At 36.8% G+C, this 22,714-nt stretch overlaps 1 protein-coding gene across 1 annotated transcript in view; it reads left to right on the plus strand.

Moving 5' to 3' along the window:
• Nucleotides 1–931: 931 nt before the first annotated feature.
• LOC113049256 (multiple epidermal growth factor-like domains protein 9) overlaps nt 932–22,714 on the plus strand; it is a 68,191-nt gene continuing 46,408 nt past the window's right edge. The window contains exons 1-2 of the mRNA XM_026211436.1: nt 932–1,581; nt 14,252–14,450. Of these exons, the coding sequence (XP_026067221.1) occupies nt 1,080–1,581; nt 14,252–14,450 (701 nt within the window). The 5' untranslated portion in view covers nt 932–1,079. The remainder of the gene's footprint in view (nt 1,582–14,251; nt 14,451–22,714) is intronic.

The raw sequence follows: 22,714 nt of genomic DNA on the forward strand, positions 1-22,714 counted from the left end.
GTGGTGGTTTGCCCACTGTGTAGGTGTTTTAATGTTTTAAGGTAAAATTTGGATGTAATTCTTTCCTTATTCCTTTTTATTATTATGCATTCCTTACCTAAAGATATTACATTTTCTTAATTGGAGTATCGAAAGTAAAAACAGGTATTTTCTCATTTCATTTTATTCTTTCTGATGGTCAAACTCTGATAAAACTCAAGAAAAGGTTGTGGAAAGCTTTGAAACAAAAGTAGTTACATTAGTTAATTTGATTTAGTTTTGGATATTTTAGTTATCTGTATATTTTGATTATTATTAAATAAATTATTACTTTTATAATACTTTAGGCATTGTTGAAATACCAGTCCAATTAATTTTGCACAGTCGTGGCGTGTTCTTCACTAATGGTGCGTCACCACTAGAGGACGCTATTACTCTGTACCTTTAGTCATCACAATCAACGTCTTTCTTGTATTTGTAAACCTGCTTCAGGCGAATGGAGTTTCTCCGTCAAATTTTCCATTAACAATGAATCCATTATTTTTAGTGCCATTATATTATGCAATTTTTCCATAATGTTGTGTTAAACAAAGTTAAAACACGAGTTCCGTACAGGTAGAATGAATCCTTCTGATTTGATAGCTTTCTTAAATGTTTTTATTTGTACTTTTTGTGTATAGTTTCAAATTCAGTCAGTTTTCTTTGACAATGTTTCATTCCCACTACTGGCTCTTCCTAGTCTCTTTATCTCGATATTATCACACAGATCTATCTAATTTCGATTTACCTATTTTCTTTTGTCTCTCTTTTCAAGACAGTCAGGTAGAGTTAACAGTTATGAGGCTCCTCCTCACAGTCGTATGATTGGTGTAGTGTTACGCCAATCTTCATGTAGCCTGCGCTCTGATTGGATGGAGGCGTGGCAGTAGTAGGCGGGGTTTACAGCTGTCAGTCCCGCTGGAGTGAAACCGTGCAGTTTCAAGGCGCGAGTGGACGAGTGGAGACAATTGGCTGAAACACGGATTCGGTAGTAAGAAAAACATCTGTATAGTACTGAAGGATACAGTCGAAACGTTTCACATGGGGTTCTAAAGAACAAAATGACGTGTATGCGTTATACTATGTTACTGTTCTCAGTTTTGGAGTTACTGTTGTTTGGATACACAGCTGGTTTATTGAACGATGAGAACGCGTCTCCAGGCGCGAGACTCCCGCGTGCTGTGTTGGATGATACGTTGGAGGCGACCACCATCCCAAATCACTTACAGGAGGACGACAGGGACTCCAGGTTTTCACCTTTCACCTCCACACTGACCATCACATCCAGGGACTTCAGGACCACTGTTGAAACTAACAAACAACAGTTCTCTTGGTTGACCACCACGGCTGCGCCTCAGACCAAAACAATGGATGCTACCTCCAAACGCAGTAAAGTTAAAGAAAACTCCACGTTTACCACAACACTAAACATTACAGTTAAACCTACTACTTCCTCTCCATTAAGTAGCACAAAAACCTCCACACCACCTGCTCTGGATACTGGAAACAGTTCATGGACAGTGAAAAGCACCTCAGAGCCTCCTGTCGTGACCACTGAGAGAGGTAGGGTCAGTTCTCATTCTGATCAGTGACATGATGTCATCTAGTGTGCAAGTTTATAAAACGCATATTTTCCAAATGTTTGTTCAAACTGGACTGTTCCTTTGCCAGATACAAAAAACCAGGCCACCTATAGTGTGTCCTTGAATTTTGAGGGGTTGCAAGAGGTTTGCACCTGTACCCGCTGTGCTACATTTATTATTGTGCGTTCATTACAGTATACAGACAGAATGTTGCTTATATTTATTCCCTAGGTCACTGAGTGCAGATTCACACTAAAAGTGTTTACATTCACAATATGTTGTTCGTGTTCACTGCTTCCTAAAGATCAGTTTTAAAACAAACCAGTACCGTCTTTCAGTACACTCCTTTGTTTCACTTCACTTTGTAGGTCTTGTGTTAGTGCTGATGATTTGATCAGCTGTGTCATAAAAATGAATTGACAGATAAAATAAATCCTTCCCACAAACCTCAGTTCCTCAGTACAGCTGTGTATATGAAGGACATTTGAGATCAGGCCAGTTGCACAGACACAACCTTCTTAATTGCTTTAATGTGATTAATTACCATCTGACTGCCAAAAGAGGAAAACAGTGATAAATCTCAAACCCTCTACTCATTTATCTTGAGTTACATGATGCCAACCTGGCTTGGAGAATAAGGATGATTAATTTTCATTAAGGTCATATCTTGTAGTCACCTTTATGTCTGCTTTATCTGTTCAATAGAATGACACATTAAAATGTCTGCTTCATAATCTTTCATCTTGACAGTTTCTTTCTTTGGAAAAAGGGTGTGAAATTCCTCATGGTACCATTACATTTTCTTCCTCTGAACTTGGACATATTCAGTGACAGCAGTGGGATTAAATGCAGTTAAAAGAAAAGTGAACCAGCCATATGGGGTATAATCAAAGGTTCAGTTAAGTCTTTATATGATCTGCAGCCCCTTTGGAGTTCATTGGAAGTGATTGTACTGCAGGGGGACAGGTGTTTGGGATTACAGTAAATAAAATCCATCTCATTCTATGTAGTAGCCCAAAGGCAACTGGCTCTGTGTCTGTTTGGGATTTGTTTCTGGATTTTTGCCCTTTGCTGTTTACTGCAGGTCTTAAATCACTTCTGCAGAAAAGATATGTGTCACATTTAACCAACTGATGCAGCAGCTTAATATACATATGAAGAGAAAATCAGCATCATCATATTTTAAGGCCTTTGTTGCTTTATTCTGTTTTTTTGTCTGTTTGTTTTTTTTTGCCTTGGAACATTTGTTGCGATTTATATATTTTATGAGTGAAGAGAACATTTCAGATGCTGACTACAAAAATAGCTGGTGTTTGACTTTTGTTTCCAGTGAGGCAAGTTCAGTGCCCTTGTTTCCCCAGACATCTTTGACACCGTAATTTCTGGGAGCTCTTGTCTTTGACCCGGATAACATCTTATTAGAAAGCTTAACCTAAAATAATGACTGGAGTATTCTGGATGCTCTTTCAAGTCATTGTGGTGTTAAGCAAATGTTTTGTTGTAAACGATTGCACAAGAACATTTTTGGGATTCTGTTCTGGCAGCTGCTCTTTTTGATCAACTGTTTGTGCATGTTTAATGTTAGCAGTGATTTGAGGAACCCTTAAAACATTCACCTCATTCTGTCACAATATTAATTCAGACTCAGAAAAAACACCTACACAAGTTACTATAGAAGCAAGAATCAGAGCGTGACACCTTAAGTTGCTTTAACAATGTGAATCATCCCACAGACCAGACTTTTCATTATTACAGATTTTAGTGAATTGTGTTCTTTGTGTTCCTTCCCACAAAGCATGATCATTAATCAGATCCTGTAAACCCATTGATGCTATATTATAGCTGTTGGACACACTGGTAATTGTCTCATTTCAGTTCCCTCTATTATGTTTTCTTCTTAGCTCTGTAGGTCTATTTCTGGAATGGTGTATAACAGACGAGCAATAAAAACAGAACTCCGATTGTGTTTCTGCATTCAAGGAGCATCAGACATTATGTTGTGCAGAAATCAAGTTCATCAGAGAAGTGGGCATTAAAGGGGTGATATGATGCTGCTATAAATAACATTATTTTGTGTATTTGGTGTGATGAAATGTGTTTATGCAATTTTAGGCTCAAAAAACGCATTACTTTCCACATACTGTACATTATTGTTTCTCCTCTATGCACCGCCTTCTGAAACGCAGTAATTTTCACAAGGCTCATCGTTCTGAAAAGTGGTGTGCTGTGTGCTGTGATTGGCCAACTACCCAATGCATTGTGATTGGCCGAATACCTCTAGCGTGTGACGGAAACCCCATTATAAACGTTATATAAACATGATTTCTAGTCGTGTCCTCTTTTGGAAGGAAGTTGTTTCAAACAAAGTAGTTTCACTTTCCTCAATGAAACAGTGTCACACAACACGGCCTTGAGAGAGCAGAGGCGCTGGACGCCTAGAGTGAGCGGAGGCCGGCTTGAGAACGACACGGAGAGCCGATTTTACGAAGGAGCTTACGGCAACCACATGTGACACCCTTCATTTTCTGCCAGACTGGACACGGCTTTGTCCATGATGAAAGCCAATCCGGCGATCCATAGTGCAAAGTTGATGTATTTCCTCAGCGACCAGCATGGATCAGCTCCAGGCATGACAAAGCAGATCGTCTTTCGTCATCGTCTTTTTTTGGAAGGCCAAACAAAGTAGTTTCGCTTTCACAGTGAAACATACAGTGTCTGTACGACATGGTGGCGGTGGCAACAACAATACTACAACAAGAATAAAAGGTACGCCTTCTTTTTTCGCTTGAACATCTTGGCGGCGTTATGCAAATCTTCTCACAAAGTGAAGCAGAGATGTGGGGGTGTGTTTGAATGAGCCGTTTTAGGGGGATGTGGACGAGTCTTACATTTTATAAAGAATATCTCTTAAGATTTGAGACTTTAGTCTTTGCAACTTTACAGATCTTCTTTTTGGAGTGTTACAAGAACTTGTAACACTCCAAAGAGAAAGGAAAAATTTAAATCGCATCATATGATCCCTTTAAATTGCATCACAACTACAGTTGTTAGTTTATCTTAGAGACAGTTTGAATTTAGCCTAGAAATGCGTGACAAAAGTGGGGTTAATACAGTGTGTAAAAAACTATTATCATATAGTCTACTTTAGTTATGCACAGAACAGTATGTAATGGGTTTTTTTCTCAAAGATTTTGCATTCATTTAATTTCAGACATTTTTATTGTTGAATGTCAACCACCCTATTAAAGATGACTAACAATTTACAAGAATGCAGTTTACAAGCAGATTTAAAGATTAAATAAGACTTATAAAATTGACACCTGCATTGACGCTTGTTTACAAGGGCAGAATTAACAGTAAGACAAAACAAGAAAATGAGCTAGTATTTTTCCAGGCAGAATTTTTCATTTGGCCTGTCCCAATTTCAGAGACTCCTGTAATGTGTTGCTTTTATTGCAATGCAGTCAGAGAAAATCATTTCCCAGTGATGTTTGTTCAAGCTGTGGTGGTCGTAGATGGGAGTCTTTGTAATAAACATGAAGGCACTTCATTTGGTCAAGAGTATGTATCATAAACATCAAATGTGTTGTGAACAAAACAATTAAATGAAATACCTTAATAAGATTGGTTTATTGCTTAACTAACTCAGTTATTTAGCATACTGATAATGTGGTAATTTTTATTTTTTGAATTGCCAACAGATCATTTGTTAATTGCAGTCCATCCCACACCACCAGACAATACCTGAGATTCAGAGTTACACTGTAGCTCATACTGCATGTCATATTGTGCTCTGTGTGTGAGCAGTGTGTGGCTTATTAAAAACACAATTCAGACAAGGACAGTGAAAGTCATTTCATAAATCCCTAGCACTGGCGGACACACAGGCCTCGTCCGATGGCTGTTTTTCAGCTACCGCGCTGTCCTTGCTCAGCAGTTTCATGAACGGGTTTGAAGTAACATGAGCTCAAACTGATTGCTACCGTACACAGATTATGGACTTTTAAAGTCTTCATCTATGTGTTACTATCTCTTACTGTCCAGTTTTTGACTAGATTTTTGTAAGACATGCTGTAGTAAGTTCAATATGTGCTGCATTTGCAAGACAAAACCCGTTGAAACAGTTAAACATTGAAAGCCTCTATATCATGTTCTGAATGGAACATATTCCGGTGTGTTTTGCTTGGGTTTGGCTGTTTGAACATTTCTGTGTCTGTTGATATTAAACTTCAAGTAGTTTGTTTGATAACAATTTGTCTCAAATGCCAAACTAACACCATCCAAATTAAATGAATTGCAATGGTACAGTATGGTGATTGTAGTAGTGACTAAATACTATAGCTATTAATTTAGTTTTCTAATGTGCTCTGTAGCACATATTGATTTGCACCTTTCCATGAATTCCCATCTGGGAGTTTTATAAAAGCACTGCACTGCTATTGCTTTAACTGCCATTCTTAATAGAGCTCTGGGCCTACAAACAACGTAAATCCAGGTCCTTTGTGAGTAGAAGACACTTCTAGACTTCAAAGATTTATTTTTCTGGCTGATTAGAAACTCTCTGGAGTCCTAGAGCTGTAATACACAGATAACTGCCCTTCTGCTTGTGCTTGATAGCCAAGCTATCAATATCTTCTCCCTGAACAATTTGAAAGTCAAATAATTATAATAAAATAATGTAATATTATAATTCATATATAATGTACTGGAATAGCAGGCATGCAGCATGAGTCTGTGTTTGGTTTGACATTGCTAAAACACAAAGCATGTTATAACTAAATATCCTGAAATTACTTCCCTGTGCTATTTCTTTTATACTGTATGCAAATAGTATGCTAACTCTGAAGTTTATTTTGTCTATGGTATTAATCTAGTCATTGGAGCTTGTCATTGTTATAGCTGAATTTATCTGCTGCAACTCTTATATAAAATATGCAACCCTAACCATCCAACACTGTGCATTTCTGTGTACTGTACATATTTATTCATTCATGCATTATAATTAATTTCCTTTCTACCACCAATCAGATGAATATCTAACAGTGCACATGTAGATATTACTTAGCTGTTTATCTCCATCTCACACTCTGCTCGTCAGCACACTTAAGTGCTCTGATGAAAATGAAGAGTGTCAGTTTGTGGACTAAGCACGCAACAAAGAGCAGGAGCAAGAATATCAGCACATGCTTAACTCAGTGTACATTTACAGAGCTTTCACAATGTGTGCTTGTCTTTGTGACTGAACTGATACCACACCCATGCATCTAGATAATCCACTTCCTCAGAAAATGAAGTTTAGGACACGTTTATACTTGTCAATGTCATTTCTAATCACTACTAATTCTTATTACAATAGTCATGCAGTTTCTATCTGATAAATTAGTTATTTTTAGCAGATTAGCTTTCTCACGGAACATGTGACCGTATGACATGTTTTCCTCTTCTCTCTGTGAGATGAAGCCAGAGCTCTCACACTCTCAGTGGTGCCACACAATCTGGCATGTGGGTGGCAATGCAGGGTGACAGTGGTCTCATCACCCATAACAACATGCTGCTCACCCTGAGGGTCAGTATGTCGTCCCACAGGCCTGTACACTCAATATCGTTATGTAAGTGTCCCATAAATTTCCTATGTAACTATGCCAAAGCTACTGAATCTGATCATGGGAATTTGCCCAAACATGTTGCAATTATGTGTGACATCCCTACATATCACAAACAAGGGTTCACCTTTATTGGAAATATACATCTAATGACATCTAATGATCTTTTTTTTGTCATTAATCACTTAACCCCATGTCGTTTCAAACCCGTAAAAGCTTTGTTTTTCTTCGGAACACAATTTTAGATATTTTGGATGAAAACCGGGAGGCTTGTGACTGTCACATAGACTGCCAAGAAAAATACACTGTCAAGGTCCAGAAAAGTATGAAAAACATTGTCAGAATAGTTAATCTGCCATCAGTGGTTCAACCACAACGTGTTATCTCACATTTGCTTTTGTTAAAACAATTGGTTAGGTTTAGGCTGGGGTTTAGCGTAGGTTTATGTTATTTTTAAATGTGACTCCCTGGACATTTAATTTAGAAATTGCTGTGATGCATACAATACTCAATGTAACAAAACATTCCCAGATTCATGGCCATCTGTTTCAGATAAAACTGAATGTGCTTGTAGCTCCATCACTGGACATTTCACTTTTTAAAAATCTCATGAAACATCCAAGAAGCACATTAAAAATTAGTTTGCAGAAATGTCACAATATGCACGTTTACAATGAGCCTGTGCTGAATGAACAAAAGTTACAATATTTTCTTTTTATGTTATTTTTTTACAGAATTTATTCGTCTTTGTTTTTTCAAATTCTAAGATCAGGGAGCAATGTGTGATTTAGCACAGCTGATCGCTTCATTTACCATCTCTTTGTCAGCTCATTGATTAAGATGAGTCTTTAGCACCTTCAATGATAAACTTCATGTCTGGAGCTTACCTGCAGTCTGCCATTAAAGGGGTTATATGATGTGATTTCAAGTCACAATAGAATGTGTATTGGGCAGCACGCCAAATACACATTCTATTCTTCTCACTTTATTATCTGCAAGGCGAACTTATGAACGTGGTGTCTGTTACTATAAAGTAGGACAGTTCCATATTTGCAAGGACAGTCTGGGCTTCTTACTCACAGTATGTAAGTACGTTTACATAATTAAAGGATTTGCCCCTGATGATGTTTACGCAGCGTGATACGCAACGCTTAATAATACAGAGTCATTATAATCAGTATTTATGTCCTTACTGGATGCATCAGATGCCTCTTTTGTAATGGGTTTTATTGTTTTTGTCTTGTCATGTAGGGACACACGTCATCACATTATGACGAGGGGCGTAACATTTCCATCACACGATTGAGCCAATCAGCCAATCACAACACGCTGGATAGCCGGCCAATCAGAGCACACCTCGCTTTTCAGACCGATAAGCTTTGTAAAAAAACAGTGCGATTCAGAAAGGCTGGCATAGAGGAGAAACAATAATGTACAGTATGTGGAAAATAATGTTTTTTGAGCCTTAAACCACATAAACACATTTCATTTCACATACACCAAATGCACAAAATAATGTTCTTTTTAGCCACATCATTTAACATATGACCCCTTGAAGGTGTTAAAAATAGTAACTTGATGTCTATCCATATTGCCACAGTAAGACCCTCGTGCAGATATTTAAATCTACTTAATATTTGGAGCAGGAATTCCCATGAAGGTGTCAAAGGTCAATTTAGGTCATTGCTCGCAGCCATTTAGGATATGTAGCCAGTAAATGAAAACTTTAATCCTTGTTCAACTGTAACAAAGCTGTGACCTTTACATGTTTGTGTAAAGAAAGCCAATACCTCATTGTCAGGTTTCTTGAGCTGACTTGATTTCCTGCATGCACTCAATAAGGGAGGATCAACCTGTCAATGTTCTACCACAAACAATTAGAGTCTTTTCTTACCATGTTTATGATTGTGTCAAGCAGATAGGCTTTCATTTTTCATCATTTTGTCCATATAGACCATAATACTACCATGAAGAAGGGATTTTTTAAAAGAGATGTTTGTTATACTCACCAAATCTGCAATTATTTGATCAAAACTACAGTGAAATGTATTTTTTAAATATTATGTTATATATTATTGCAATACAAATATATATTTTAAAATGCAATTTATTCCTGTGATGGCAAAGCTAAATTTTCAGCAGCCATTACTTTCAGTGGTCAGTTTAATCATTGATCCTTTAGAAATCATTCTATTTCGCTTATTTGGTCCTTGTTTCTTATTATTAATGCTTAAAAGCGTTTTTCTGATTAATAAATAAATAAATAAAAAACATATAATTATGCATTTTTCTCCCAGGAGTCTTTTGTTGAAAAGTGATTTCCAAAGAACAACATCTTTTGTAACGATGTACAGTTGTAATTGTCATTTTTGATGAATTCAGTGGGTCCTTGCATTAGGGAAAAACAACAACAAGAGAAAACCCGCGAACCTCAAACTTTTGACCGGTAGCGTATCTGTATTTCTATTAAATTATGCCTGCCCTCACGGGACTGTGGGAAGTAGGCTAGGAGTGAATCTTGTAAGACGATACAAGACCGATAAGATGGATGCTTGTAATTGTTCCATTAAGAGACAAGTAAAATGTTTTCTTTTTGACTTTGTCTGGCAGAGCTCTCCTATTGTGTAATCTGATCTTCAGCAAGGTCACCTCTGATTCAGATCAAATTGCCCCCAGTCAGCTATGGGAACTGTACACGCTGAGAGCTTCTGCTAAATATATCACAGCGCTCTATTTCTCTCACTGCGTCAGTGCACATGTGTATATGTTTTTTTCACATGTTCACATTCACAGGTCCGATGGGAGGTCACTGTAAAACAATGATGTGCTGCAAGAATGGCCCCCTCTGGATTTAGCCATGCAATATGTTATACAGCCAGAAGAAAAGGAGTGTTTTCTGTTTTTAAACCACCAGATGTGCTCCCTTATGGAGCAATGTTATTTTAACCCATCAAAATGTGGTTCTTGAGATTTGACTAGTGATCCAGGGCTTGCCTTTGGCATTTTGTCAGGTAGGCTGTACAAAGAGAAAAGAAAAAAATATTTTATCCTTAATTTTTTTCCTTACCCTCCCTTTTCCTCCCTCACTCACATCTCATTGAATCTATCATCATCGGAAATCACAGCTACTGTGCTTCTCCTCAGGGAGAAAGGACCTGCTCCCTTTTTATTTAGAAAAAAAACCCCACAGATACACCAGATCTGAACACTGCATGTATGTGATATAGTTTCTCATCAGACAAGCTCTAGGGTTGCTACACAACACGCTACTATTACAGCACAGTCAGAAGAATGGCGCTTTAATAATGAGGCTTCTTTGTTTCCGCTCTGTTTTCGACTTCTGGGAGCAAATAATTTAGCTGACAGCCTCTCAGTGACCTTTGTAATATTGCTGATCATATTAGATGTGTAAGGTTACTGCTGCTGTAGGTGCTGGAGGCTTTCAAGTTACTGAGCAGACTGTTTTTATAATAAAAAACTGTTTACAAAGGTGTTGACGTACACAGGAGAGAACAACTTGTACTGCAAGAGCTGATAACAGGACAGGTCCGGCTCAAGTCCTCTCTAAATCCTACAGAACATTCCTTGAAATAGTCCTTGAAGGCAGTAGCTAAGCACAGGCTGTATTCATCAAGCTGCTGTATTTCAGTGTTCTCTGTGGCACCCCTGAGGTGCAGTCGCCCCACTGGTTATGTGCACTTTAAATATCATTTCCATTAGGTGCACTACTTCAATTATAATGTTACTGTTTTGCTCACACAGTTTGTTTGAGAGAGATTTTCAGCACCATATTTTCTGTTCTCAAGCTATTCCCTTATTGTGCCAGCACTGGAAAGTAGAGATATGATGGTATAAAAGTTTCATGTTGCAATTAATTGCTAATGCTTTTATCACAGTATACAGAATTATCACGATATTGGCCTTAATACAGTATAACAGGTTTAATAACTTTTTTATTATAACAAAAATAACTGAATATTTAAATACAATAAAGCAATACAGAAAAATATTTAAAGTTTTACACAGATTAAAGTCCAAAAGAACTACCGTATAAAGACCAATAGGTATCATTTTACAATAAGACCTCATTAGTTAACCTTAGTAAATGCATTAACATTGACACTGAGCAATAGCTACATTTTTTACAGAAGTTATTAATATTTGTTAAAAAATACAAGTCTTAGTTCATGTTAGCTCATTAAATAACACAGTTGCAGCTTTCGTTTTTAAAAACGTGTTATTAAATATTGGAATGCCTAAGATTGATGAATGTTAAGAATAATTTTTCATTGGCAGTTCATGTTAACTAATGAATTAACTAATGTTAACTGATGAAGCCCTAATGTAATGTGTGAATGAACAATAAAGAATTAAAACACTAGTCCAGATTAAATAGAAAAAGTTTTTTTAATTTTTTTTGAAAATGAATAGCCTATTAAGTCTAAATATTTAAGTATTTGGCGCTGTGAAGAGCACCATAGCAAATCCACGAATCTGAATGGCTATTTAAATCAATTTCTAAATAAGAAAGTAGCAGCTGCTTTATTTATGGGGTTTCCAGGGTAACGGCTGCATTTTCTGTGGTTTAGCTGCTTTCATTTAGCTCTCATGTGTTCCCCCAAGTGCTTCTCATGTGTGCTTGTTTACATCAGAGCGACACACGTGTCTTTCAAGCAGCATACAGCGGTGTTGTGCATTTTGACCAGTTGATGGGAAAAGTATTCTTAAAATGCATCCCAAATTCGGGATAATTTATAATGTATTTAGGTGTCCACGATAAAAATATCGTACTTATTCACTACCATGAATTTTCTAAACTTAATTGTGTTTATGGGGTGCAGTCTAGCATGTGTTCATGCTTCATAAAAAAACATTGTTTTTCACATAATTTACCTCTATTCCACACCAATCTGTCCTTTTTCTGACAAACGCTTCAATTTATTTCCTGTTATTAAGAAGCCACTCCCTCAGAAATACACGATGGGCTGAGATTGGTCAGCTGGCTCAGTGTATTATCATTTACTAAACCGGGTCGAGCGCGTCTGAACATCCCGCCCCTCTCAAGCTCAGAATGTGCTCCGGTTGTATTGTAAACAATGACGTCCTCTGTATTGCTTATCAATTTGAGCCTGATTGAGACGCAGAGAATATTGAAAAAGAGGATCGCACAGAACCTGTACAAGCATGGCTCTTAATGGTTTGTTTTTTTGTTGTTGTCTCATACTTTTAGATACACTGTTGTTTGTAAATGCTACTGCTTCTGTTAGCTTTTTATTTGGAAACATATTTTTATTGAATTTTACAGCACATTTAACAAACAAATATAACAAAACGTACATTTCAATTCAAACATACCTTATTCAAAACCCTCCCCCTCCACTATAACCCTGGCAGTCTTTTAATAAGTATATATATACATATATATATATATAAACACATAATATATATATATATATATATATAATATCTCCCAAATATCATAAAAATCAGAAGTCTTCCCCTTTATTACATATGAAAGCTTTTCAAGGGCCAAACTGGCTATTAAGTTTTTTAGCCAAAGCCCAAGGGATGGATGGCCAACACTCTTCCAACCAAGGGACAATCGAACGCCTTGCCTGTAGCAAACACAGATCCACCAGTTTTTCTTTCTTTGGCGGGCAGAGAGCAACTATCCTCATACATACCCAATACACATATTAAAGGGTTTAAAGGAATAGCAGAGGAGGTAAATTGAGATATATACTGAATTACCTTACTCCAAAACATTTGCATCTCCTCACATTCCCACCTACAATGAAAAAATGTACCCTGAAGCTTATTACACTTAAAACATAAGTCAGGAATACTAGGGTTAAATTTATTTAGTCTCACAGGAGTGATATAAGTTATCATTATCCAATTATATTGTAAGAGTCTCAATCGAGTGTCTATAGTTTGGGTTTGCGCTTTCAAACATATTGTACCTCACTCATCCAATGAAATGTCTTTATTTAAATCTTGCATCCATGCTTGCCTTTTGTTTTCAGTACTTTCTTTATAATTCTGTGCCAGTATTTTGTATAACTGGGCAATTCGCCCTTTACTGAAACAGTCATGTGTAGAAAGAGTTTCCAATGAGGATAATGAAGGGAGTTGTACAGAATTTCGAAAAAATAAAACTTCTAAGCTGCAAGTATTTAAAAAAATGTTTGCGAGGTATATCGAACTTCGACACCAGATTGTCAAATGACATTAATCTTCTGTTAGCTTTTAATATAAAGTTTTATTCTGATTAAAGCTTTAATACAGCACAGCAACCATATGTGTGTCCATGTAACACTTCTCATTGCTTTGTGAAAATGAGTGTATAAATGGAACCGAGCTGGAGCTGGAGCTGATCTGACGATCTGAATGAGAGAGAGAGAGAGATGCAGAGCAGGGCGACATGAAGAACAAGATTGAGAACCGCTGCTTTAGAACATTGGTTTTGAAACTTGTGAATCTATTAGAATCGTTAGAAGACAGAATCGTGATTCATATATGCACAGAATTTTGCATTTACCCCCCCCCCCCCCTAGTTTTCTCTTCCTCTTCTCTAAAGCAGCAGAACATGTTCCAGGGCAGGGTTTATCTGGGTTTGTGATGTAACGGACCTGGGTAGAAGCTTGTTGTTGTCCCTAACTAGCCATATTTGTAGGCATTAAACTGCCAGAATAAAAAAAAAAACACGATATCTCCGTTTGCATTGAACTTTCAGCGTCTTAACTTTTTTCAGATATTGTTTATGCTCAAACAGCAACATTTACAAACTAATTAACGTAAAAAAAAAAGTCAAATCGCAGTCAACCACCCCTTTAGTAAACAAATGTTATGCATCCATGCTGATAGTTTTAGTATATATAAAAACAAAAAACTTACTGAATTCCCTTTTAAAAACCAGTTGTTGTCTCGCATGATTCATTTCAGCATCTGCTGAGAAAAATTGTCACCAAGATTGAAAAGAAAGAAAAATAAAATAAAAAATAAATAAAAGCTAACATGTTAATCTTTTTTCTTTCTTGCTTGCAGGACATAAGTGCAACTGTAGTGCTGAGGGTTCGGAGGACCAAGATACCTGCGACTCTGTCACAGGCCAGTGTTTATGTCTAACTGGATACACGGGGCAGCGTTGTGATGAATGTGCCGATGCATATTTCACCAATGGAACCGGCGGCTGTCAGGCCTGTAACTGTGACTCCCTTGGAGCAGTGAGTCAGCTCTGCAATAGGTGAGTATCTGCTCTTCTCACATCAATCACATCACCCTGGTTTCATTCAGAACTATGGATATCATGATGACTTGGTGGATAATTTCCTCAGCAAGGATTTGAATAAAAGCATTTAATAGCATTATTCCCTGATTTATAATATATTCCTTATATGTCAAATGTGGTAATTGGCATACACTCATAATAATTCAGCCTGTTAGATAAGCTTCACCTATCTGAACTATGAGCTGTTGTCTAGTTGCATTTCATGTTTTGTTTCTGATTCTGGCTCATAGTGTAAAGCTGTACTTTCCGTATGCCTCATGTTTGTCCTTAATTTGACATCTACATGAATGCAGTCAGCAGGCATGGAGAAATCATTCTCTGCACTGCAGTAGAGTAGCTGCTAGATTTTCCCTACCCCTCGACTTTGTCAGCTTCCTGCCAAACTGCTGCAACCATGTCACGCTTATTGTATCATCGTAACAGGATGTCACCTGTCAACCGTCTGTGGTTTTTCCCAGTGAGGCTCTTTATGATAAGAGTCTCTAAGTAACCTTCCCCGACTACATTCCCCTGCATGTATCCTGTATGAGCGTGTTTGTGGGTGTGTCAGTCTCGTACCTTGTCATTGACTGTGTTATTTTGTGCACCTGTTGTTCGTATTAGATGGTAGAAATACAGTTGGGGCACAGCAGTGTTTATTTTGTAGACATAATCATAAAAGCTATGAGTTTGGAAATTTTAGAGAAACATCATTACATCACACTGTAACTAAACCCATAAGATTTTAGCCAACTAAACTTACTGTAGATTTAGTCTAATAAAATCTTATGATATTAATTAGACTAAAACTAGACTAAAACTAAAAACAGTTCAGATGACTAAAATATGACTAAAACCAAAGATCATTTTAGTCAAAAGATTATGACTAAAACTAAATCAAAATTAACACTGTGGCACAGAAACCAGATATTGTCTTAGCAGACCGACACACATTCTTATAAATATGACACTTTTTAATCGACAACATTACACTTCATCATATTACATAACCAACACGGACAAGGAAATACAAATATTTGAAATATCTATCTATCTATCTATCTATCTATCTATCTATCTATCTATCTATCTATCTATCTATCTATCTATCTATCTATCTATCTATCTATCTATCGCACCAGCTGACCCCCCTAATGATGGCCCTGTGAGACAGTGTCTCACTATGTACATAAATCCGTATGTGTAAAGCAGACTTGAGAGTGCAAGGGTAAAGTTAGTGACTCCACACGCTGAGTAATTATAGCTTTCCCACAGCAGACGGCTGCGGATGGAAACGGAATAGCCGCAGTTGTGCGAGAGTCAACCATCCGCTTGTGTTTGATTTGGAGTGGGCTCAAAGACTGCAGCCCCCCTCTGCTTCCCCTGACATGGAGAAAGGCATCATAATTCACAGCATTCCCACTCCCTCTCTAAGCACTGTCTGTAGAGAGCTTCCATTACAGTACCCAATCTGTCATTCATAAAAGCTTGCTGTGTCTACTGTGTTTAAGTAGCATGTGTTTTTAAGGGTCAGAAACATGCAATTGTGACAAGCTTGAAGGGTCTAAAATGTTAAGATATTCAAGAAAATTGCATATGAATGTTTGTGTCATTTGCTACATAGTGATTAATGAGTCCATGCTGAGAATACTTTGGCGTACTTAATCACAGATCACAGCATCCATCAAAATACAGAATAAAAGTGACAGGTCATTAACCCAAAGTGCTATAGATGTATATTTCATGCTGTAGACTTTGATGTTACACACACAGACATACAAGACACCCTAGAAGCCCCACAATGAATGGGGCCCCTGACCCTAAGTGCCACTCATGACCAATTTTATTATGCTGTAATTTGCTATGTAGAAGGATTCTGCTTCCCATAGAAGTCACATAAAAGCATCAAGTACACTGTATGCAGCCTAAATGCATTTAGAGTAGCAAGAAACAATCAATACATCACACATTTTAACGTTTATTATTGATTCACACAGAAAACAAGAACTACACTGAACGACATGACCACGCGGCAGTGTGAAGACAGCCTTTGTCAGTCCAACTGCTTCCCTGTGAAGCAAAGATTAGAGAACAGCGTTCCATTCTAGGATTGTGTCCGTCTTGTTTGTATCATGTTTTTTTTGAGTGGTTTAACATTTACATCGCTTGAGCATGACGTCACTACTTGTGGATAGGGCCCCATCTCATGGTTTGTGGAGGAGGGGGAGCCCACGATTTGTGGTACACTACACAAGTCTAGATGTTACCATATGACAAAGGAGCTGTGTCTAGTTTAAGCTCTGCATTTTTGGACAAATTGTCGCAAAACCGCATATTATTGACCAGTAGCTGCTGAAAATGTTGCTCTTTGTCTGAACACGCCACTTCACTTGCTCCCTCATGTCATATCAATAAGCCTTTTATATTTTGGCCATTACATCAGGACATTTTCTACACACTGGCATTTGTTTTTGCCAGAAATACTTTTTGTTTTTATCTCTTCTTTTCATTAAGGCTAATGCATGTCATTAAGTTTTTCTGTGTTTTTTTTTAAAAAAACATACCACAACGTACTAGTGTGTAAAATGTTTAGAATAGCAACTTATGTGGCAAAAGTGAGTTGCCACTCCACATTTACTCATGACAAAATGACATTTACTGTTTGTAACTCATGACAGAATTGACAGAATTTGCCGAAGCTGAAACTTTGTTTAATATCAAAAGTAACAAAGCACAAAACTTATTCCGATTATTTGATGGCATGCACATGCACAAATAATGTTTAGTGAAGTTCTGTTCTCAAATCAACAGAAAATTGCATAGACCACAGGGCTGATCTTATAGATTATCGATATTGGGGTAACACTTTAGTATGTGACCAATTCTCACTATTAACTAGTTGCTTAGTATCATGCATATTACTAGCTTATTGGCTTTTTATTAGTACTTATAAAGCAATATTTTGCATAACCATACTATACATCCTTAATCATACCCCATACCTAAACTTAACAACTACCTTACTAACTATTAATAAGCCGTTATTATGAGTTTACTGAGTCAAAGGCCATAGTTAATAGTTAGTTAATAGTGTGAATTGGACCTTGAAAAAAAGTGATGGTTCATCAAAAAAAGCTTGAACAAAATTAAGAAATCAGTGTTGTCAATCCATGGCCTTAATTTATTATTATTAATAAAATTGGTCATAATTAGGAAAGCTAAATAGCAGACAATCATAGCTGTGTACAATTTTCATTCTGCATGTAATGTATGTGTGTATGTATCATGTTTCTGTGTTAGTCATTTGTTCTGTTGCAGTGACTGAAGGCTGTATAGCTTTAAAGAGCTCTGCTCTGGTCATAGTCCAAACCTCAAGCTATTTACTGAGCTGTAAGACCAAAGGCAAGCTGAAACAAAATAAAGAAAAACTACTAGCCCTGATTTGGATGTGGAAGTCTAATCCTGTGGAAATTGGTAGTTTTCACATTCCTGGCTGCCCCGGAGCATTTAGGGAATGCTGATTGAACCAGAGCTTGTGCTTTACTGCCACTCACACTGACTCTGGACCAACGTCCTCATCCCAGTCTGTGATTTCCACCATTGTGAGAAAAACCACAAAACTGCTCTCTTATCAGCCTGTATTTAAAAGAAAACTTACAGTGTGTTGTTACTACTGTACTTGCAGCGCTCCACTTTCTAACATGCATTGCTGCCATTAGGTTATAAGTGACATTTTTAACCACAGTGAGCCTCAAGTCATTATATTAAACTCTACTGATATTGTAAGGACACACACTATAATTAGATGTAGCCCATATAGAGCACAGACAGAGGAAAATCTGCTATCCGAGGGGGCTGTGGTATGCTGTTTACCAGACAGATTAAGAAAGTAAAGAAAACCTCCCTGTAATTCGGTCACATTGACAGCTGTAAAGCTGTGTTCTCTATAAAAAAAAAAAGTCTCTGGACTGAAAGTGGTTGTTGTTCAGTACAATCGAAGTAACTTTAGATTTTCAGCAGTCCTCTCTGCAGACATTATTTTTCAATTGATTTTTTTCTTCTCTCTCTTTTTTAAAATATAGCCTATCTGGGTCTGTTATGCAAAAAACTATGCTGTTGTTGATATGTTTTTTTTCCCCTCTTTGGCCTGTTTTACCACAATTTAGCCTGCTACTGCAGTTGTCAAAGAAAAAACACCATTCAAAGCTAAAAAATGTCTTGTATCAAAACCAGTTCAGACATTTAGTAACACTAAGACGTTGATGTGTCACATCTTATTATTTTTTTTGCTTCACCGACAAGTATGCCAGAACTCCCTGCTTTTTTGTTGCTTATGCCAATGTCTTTCTGATGGCAGCGACCCTTGTTTTCCTCTGATGAAGGTGTCTTGGGACATTTTTTAAGTGCCAATTCACATTTGCCGGAACTGACTGACTGTTAGTGGTATTGCAATAACAAAAGCCTTCGAGCCATTTGTTCTCATATCCTTCTGCATTCATTCCTCCCAGATGTTTACAACCACTGAATTATTTCCTAAGTTTCACTTATTAGAGTATACATAGACAAACATTGAGTCTGTTTGGCTGTTTCTGTAAATAGCAGCAGGGGAAAAATGGTTCTTCTGAAGCTACTTAAGAAGAAGGCAACACTCTCAGGAAGTTGAGACACACATACACACACACACACACACACAATTACTTACTCCTAAGATTTATGTACATGCAGATCCAGAAACATATTCATAAATCATCATTCCGTATTATAATAAACACAGAAGTAGCAGAATTCAGTGTGTTTAATCCCCAAAAAATAAATTTTTATTTATATAAATGACATGCACAATTAAGTCCCGCCTGATAGCATGGAGTGAGTAAATGAGATGAGACCTGCTCAGTATCGCCTTTGGCACTTGGAGAGACTTCCTTGGCCCATTATGTATACAGCTTACCTGAAGCCAGACTTCAGCTGAAAAAACACCATAGAAGGCATTTGTGAAGGAGAGTTTGTGCGCTGTTTTATCATGTGTGTCAGGGGAGAAATGGAGAGAAAGATCAATGATTGCAGTGCATATTTGGACTGTATGTTTCCTAATTAAAAAGTATTGCATATGATTTATTGGCACAGGACACTTAATATCGGTAGAAACGCATTTGTTGAATAGCAGCTGAAAACCCTTCAACCCGTGAAAAAGATTCAAACAGGAATAGAGTGGAGGTCACCATCTATGAGAGAAGTATTTTCAGCAGTGTTTGGCAGATTGCGTTTGTGTGTATGCATCTTATTGAGGAATGGAAAACAGGAACTTGAATGTAAATAAAATCTGGGCCAGAGAATGAAATTCTAACATGGTTTGGCGGTTAATCGCAACCCCCCTACCCCGAACGCCACAGAAATCTAATGATCGCGTGCAGTTTGTAAATTAACATGGAAATTAATAATAATAAAACAGTCTGTCTTCTTTATTATTAAAATAGCAAATTATATTAACAATAATTAAATAAAATTACATTTATTTATTTATAATGGAAGAGTTTTTGTTTTCAATTTGTTTTGTTTCTTTAAGTAATCATTTAAAGCTTTCTATAGATCAATTTATCATGTCTGTGAGGCATCTCTTCAATGATTTTTGGTTCATTTTTGTTTTCTGGTTAAAGACAAGATGGAAGAAAGTGCAACATGTTTGTTTCCTTATTTTATGAAACAACAACGTTTTGTTGATATTATGAGTGCACACAAATAAAAGTAGACCCTTTGCAGTTACAAATGATTACTTTTACTTTTATGAGCAAAAATGACAGCATATCCACTGAAAAAAATGCAAGTGATCACGCTGGCTCCATATCATGCAAAGTGTCCCTGCACAAACTATTGGATATAGTGCACATTTATCTTGGTTTAACGTTTAAACATTGTTATATGCTTGAACTGTTTTATATCTATAGATTTTATTTAAGGGTAGTCATGATGATTTGAGAAGGCTAAATTGATCGAATATAGGTTATGATCAGCTCTCTGTCTGCTGCTGGCTGCTTGGTCGTTACTTTAAAAAAACTAAAACTTATATTTAACGATCAAAAAATGCTCCAAACGTTTTTCTAAATTAACTTAATAAAAAAATAGAAATACAATCACTTTGCTATTAGATACAAAACTGAACTATTATAATAGCTGAGACAGTAGTATGAGCTGTTTAGGGAGAAGGGGAAAAAAGGACGGGCTTGGGCCAGTAATCCTTATAAGCTGTCGGACATTGACCAGGCTAGGGCCTGAGCATCTCAGGCATAAATTTGAGACCTGTGCAGGGCTCTAAGCCTGATTATCCCGCCACCAGGCAAGTGGAACAGAAGTGCAGATCAAGGGCTTCCTCCTGCAAATACCTTTAGGCTTCAGTGTCTGCAGAGATTCTTTTTGGGACCGGATTGGATAGATTTTGTGTATTTATTGAACATTATCTGTTGACATGCTGAAACCTAGCCTGGTAATTAATAACAATCAGACACACACACAAAATAAACCTCCCAAAGCTTCTATATATTTTAACATGCCTGTGAGGCAATTCCCTGAGTTTAGGTTCATCACTGTGAAGTGCTACTGTTCAAGCCAGAGACAGCAGAAAGCATTTGTTTTCTTTATTTTATAAAAGCACAATGTTTTGTTGAAATTGTGAGTGTACACAAACAAAAGTAGACCTTTACAGTTTGGAATGATGTGTTACTCTTACCTTTATGAGCAAAAATGACTGCCTACTTTAAGCTGTTTCCACTGTTGGAAAAAAAAGTGATAGCCATGTCCTGCAGCTTGGATATGCATCTAACAGCGCACATTTATCTTGGTTAAATGTTTAAACTAACATTGTGATATGCTTGAACTGTTTTAAATCTATAGATTCTATTTTAGGCAAGTTGTGATGATTTTAGAAGGCTAAACTGATCAAAACATAAGCTTACTGTCTGCCGCTGGCCACTTGGTCATTATTTTAAAAATCAAAAACGTTCGTTTAATTAACAAAAAATTGCTCCAAACATTTTTCAAAATTAACTTTATAAAAAAACGAAATAAAATATAATAACTTTTCCATTACATGCAAAACTGAACTATTTTAATGGCTGAAACAGTAGTACATAAGCTGTTTTGGGAGAAGGGGAAAAAAGACTGGCCTATATTTTAGACCCGTGCAGGGCTCTAATCTACTTCATTCAACGCTGTTTTGTTCTCTGTTGTTTTCTGTGAGCATGCTCTTGATATAAGCATTTATATAACTTTCACTAGCAAAAAAAACAACAACAAAAAAACAAGTGCGGTGATGACCTCAACACCATGGTCTGCATCTAATTACTGCGGTTATGTGGTAATGCGGTTATCATCACAGTCCTACACTCAAGCATGCAGTTGGGAGTAAAACATGCTAAACTCTTTGATCCTATACTTTAGTTGCCTCTTTCTTTGATACTGTTTGATAAATCTGATGGCATGTTGTGAATTTAAGCTTTTGCATTGTTACATTTTTCAGCTTATGAAGTTTGTCATATCACCAAAAAAACGGTATCTGTATGCTTAAGTCAAATTAAAAATGTATGAATTTCTTTGTATTAAAAACAAACTATTAAAGCAAGTGTGCACATGATTCTAGACCATTTTCCAGAACAAAGTTTGGTTTTCTGGGCCATTTTGGTTTTGACCTTTTGAATAACTGGTGTAAAGGGCATTTAAGTAGTTGTGCATAGCTCATCATACAGTATCGTTTCCAAGTACACCAAATTCAAATGAACACCTAAACTATAACTCTATTTTATAGTCAGTATAAACTTTTTTATGCCTGAGTTTAGCTTGAAGTGTGTATGTCTCCCTGTAAGAATATAATCACCACTTGTTTTTCTGTTTTGTTATAGGCCTAAGGCTTATACAAAGACATTCATACATTTTAAGTGTGGTGTTGAAAGAACTAGTGCTTTTTCATGCTTACATGTTTGAGTATAAGAGTATGTGTATTTGAGTCAAATATTATCACAGTGCAATATTAACATACTGTATTGACAAAATCAAAGACTTTGAGGTTATTATTATTAGGTTAGAAATTTCAGGTTATAGAATATTGAATTTATATGTTGTTTAGTATGTGTCTCCATCATGTTTTAAATGCACGTATCTAATTTACTATTATTAATGAATGAATTAACCCAATTTACAGTTGAAGTCTTGGGTGATTTCTAATTAGTGTAAGCAAACGTATAAATGTACAA

This window comes from Carassius auratus, chromosome 30 (assembly GCF_003368295.1).
Source record: "Carassius auratus strain Wakin chromosome 30, ASM336829v1, whole genome shotgun sequence".
NCBI lineage: Eukaryota > Metazoa > Chordata > Actinopteri > Cypriniformes > Cyprinidae > Carassius > Carassius auratus.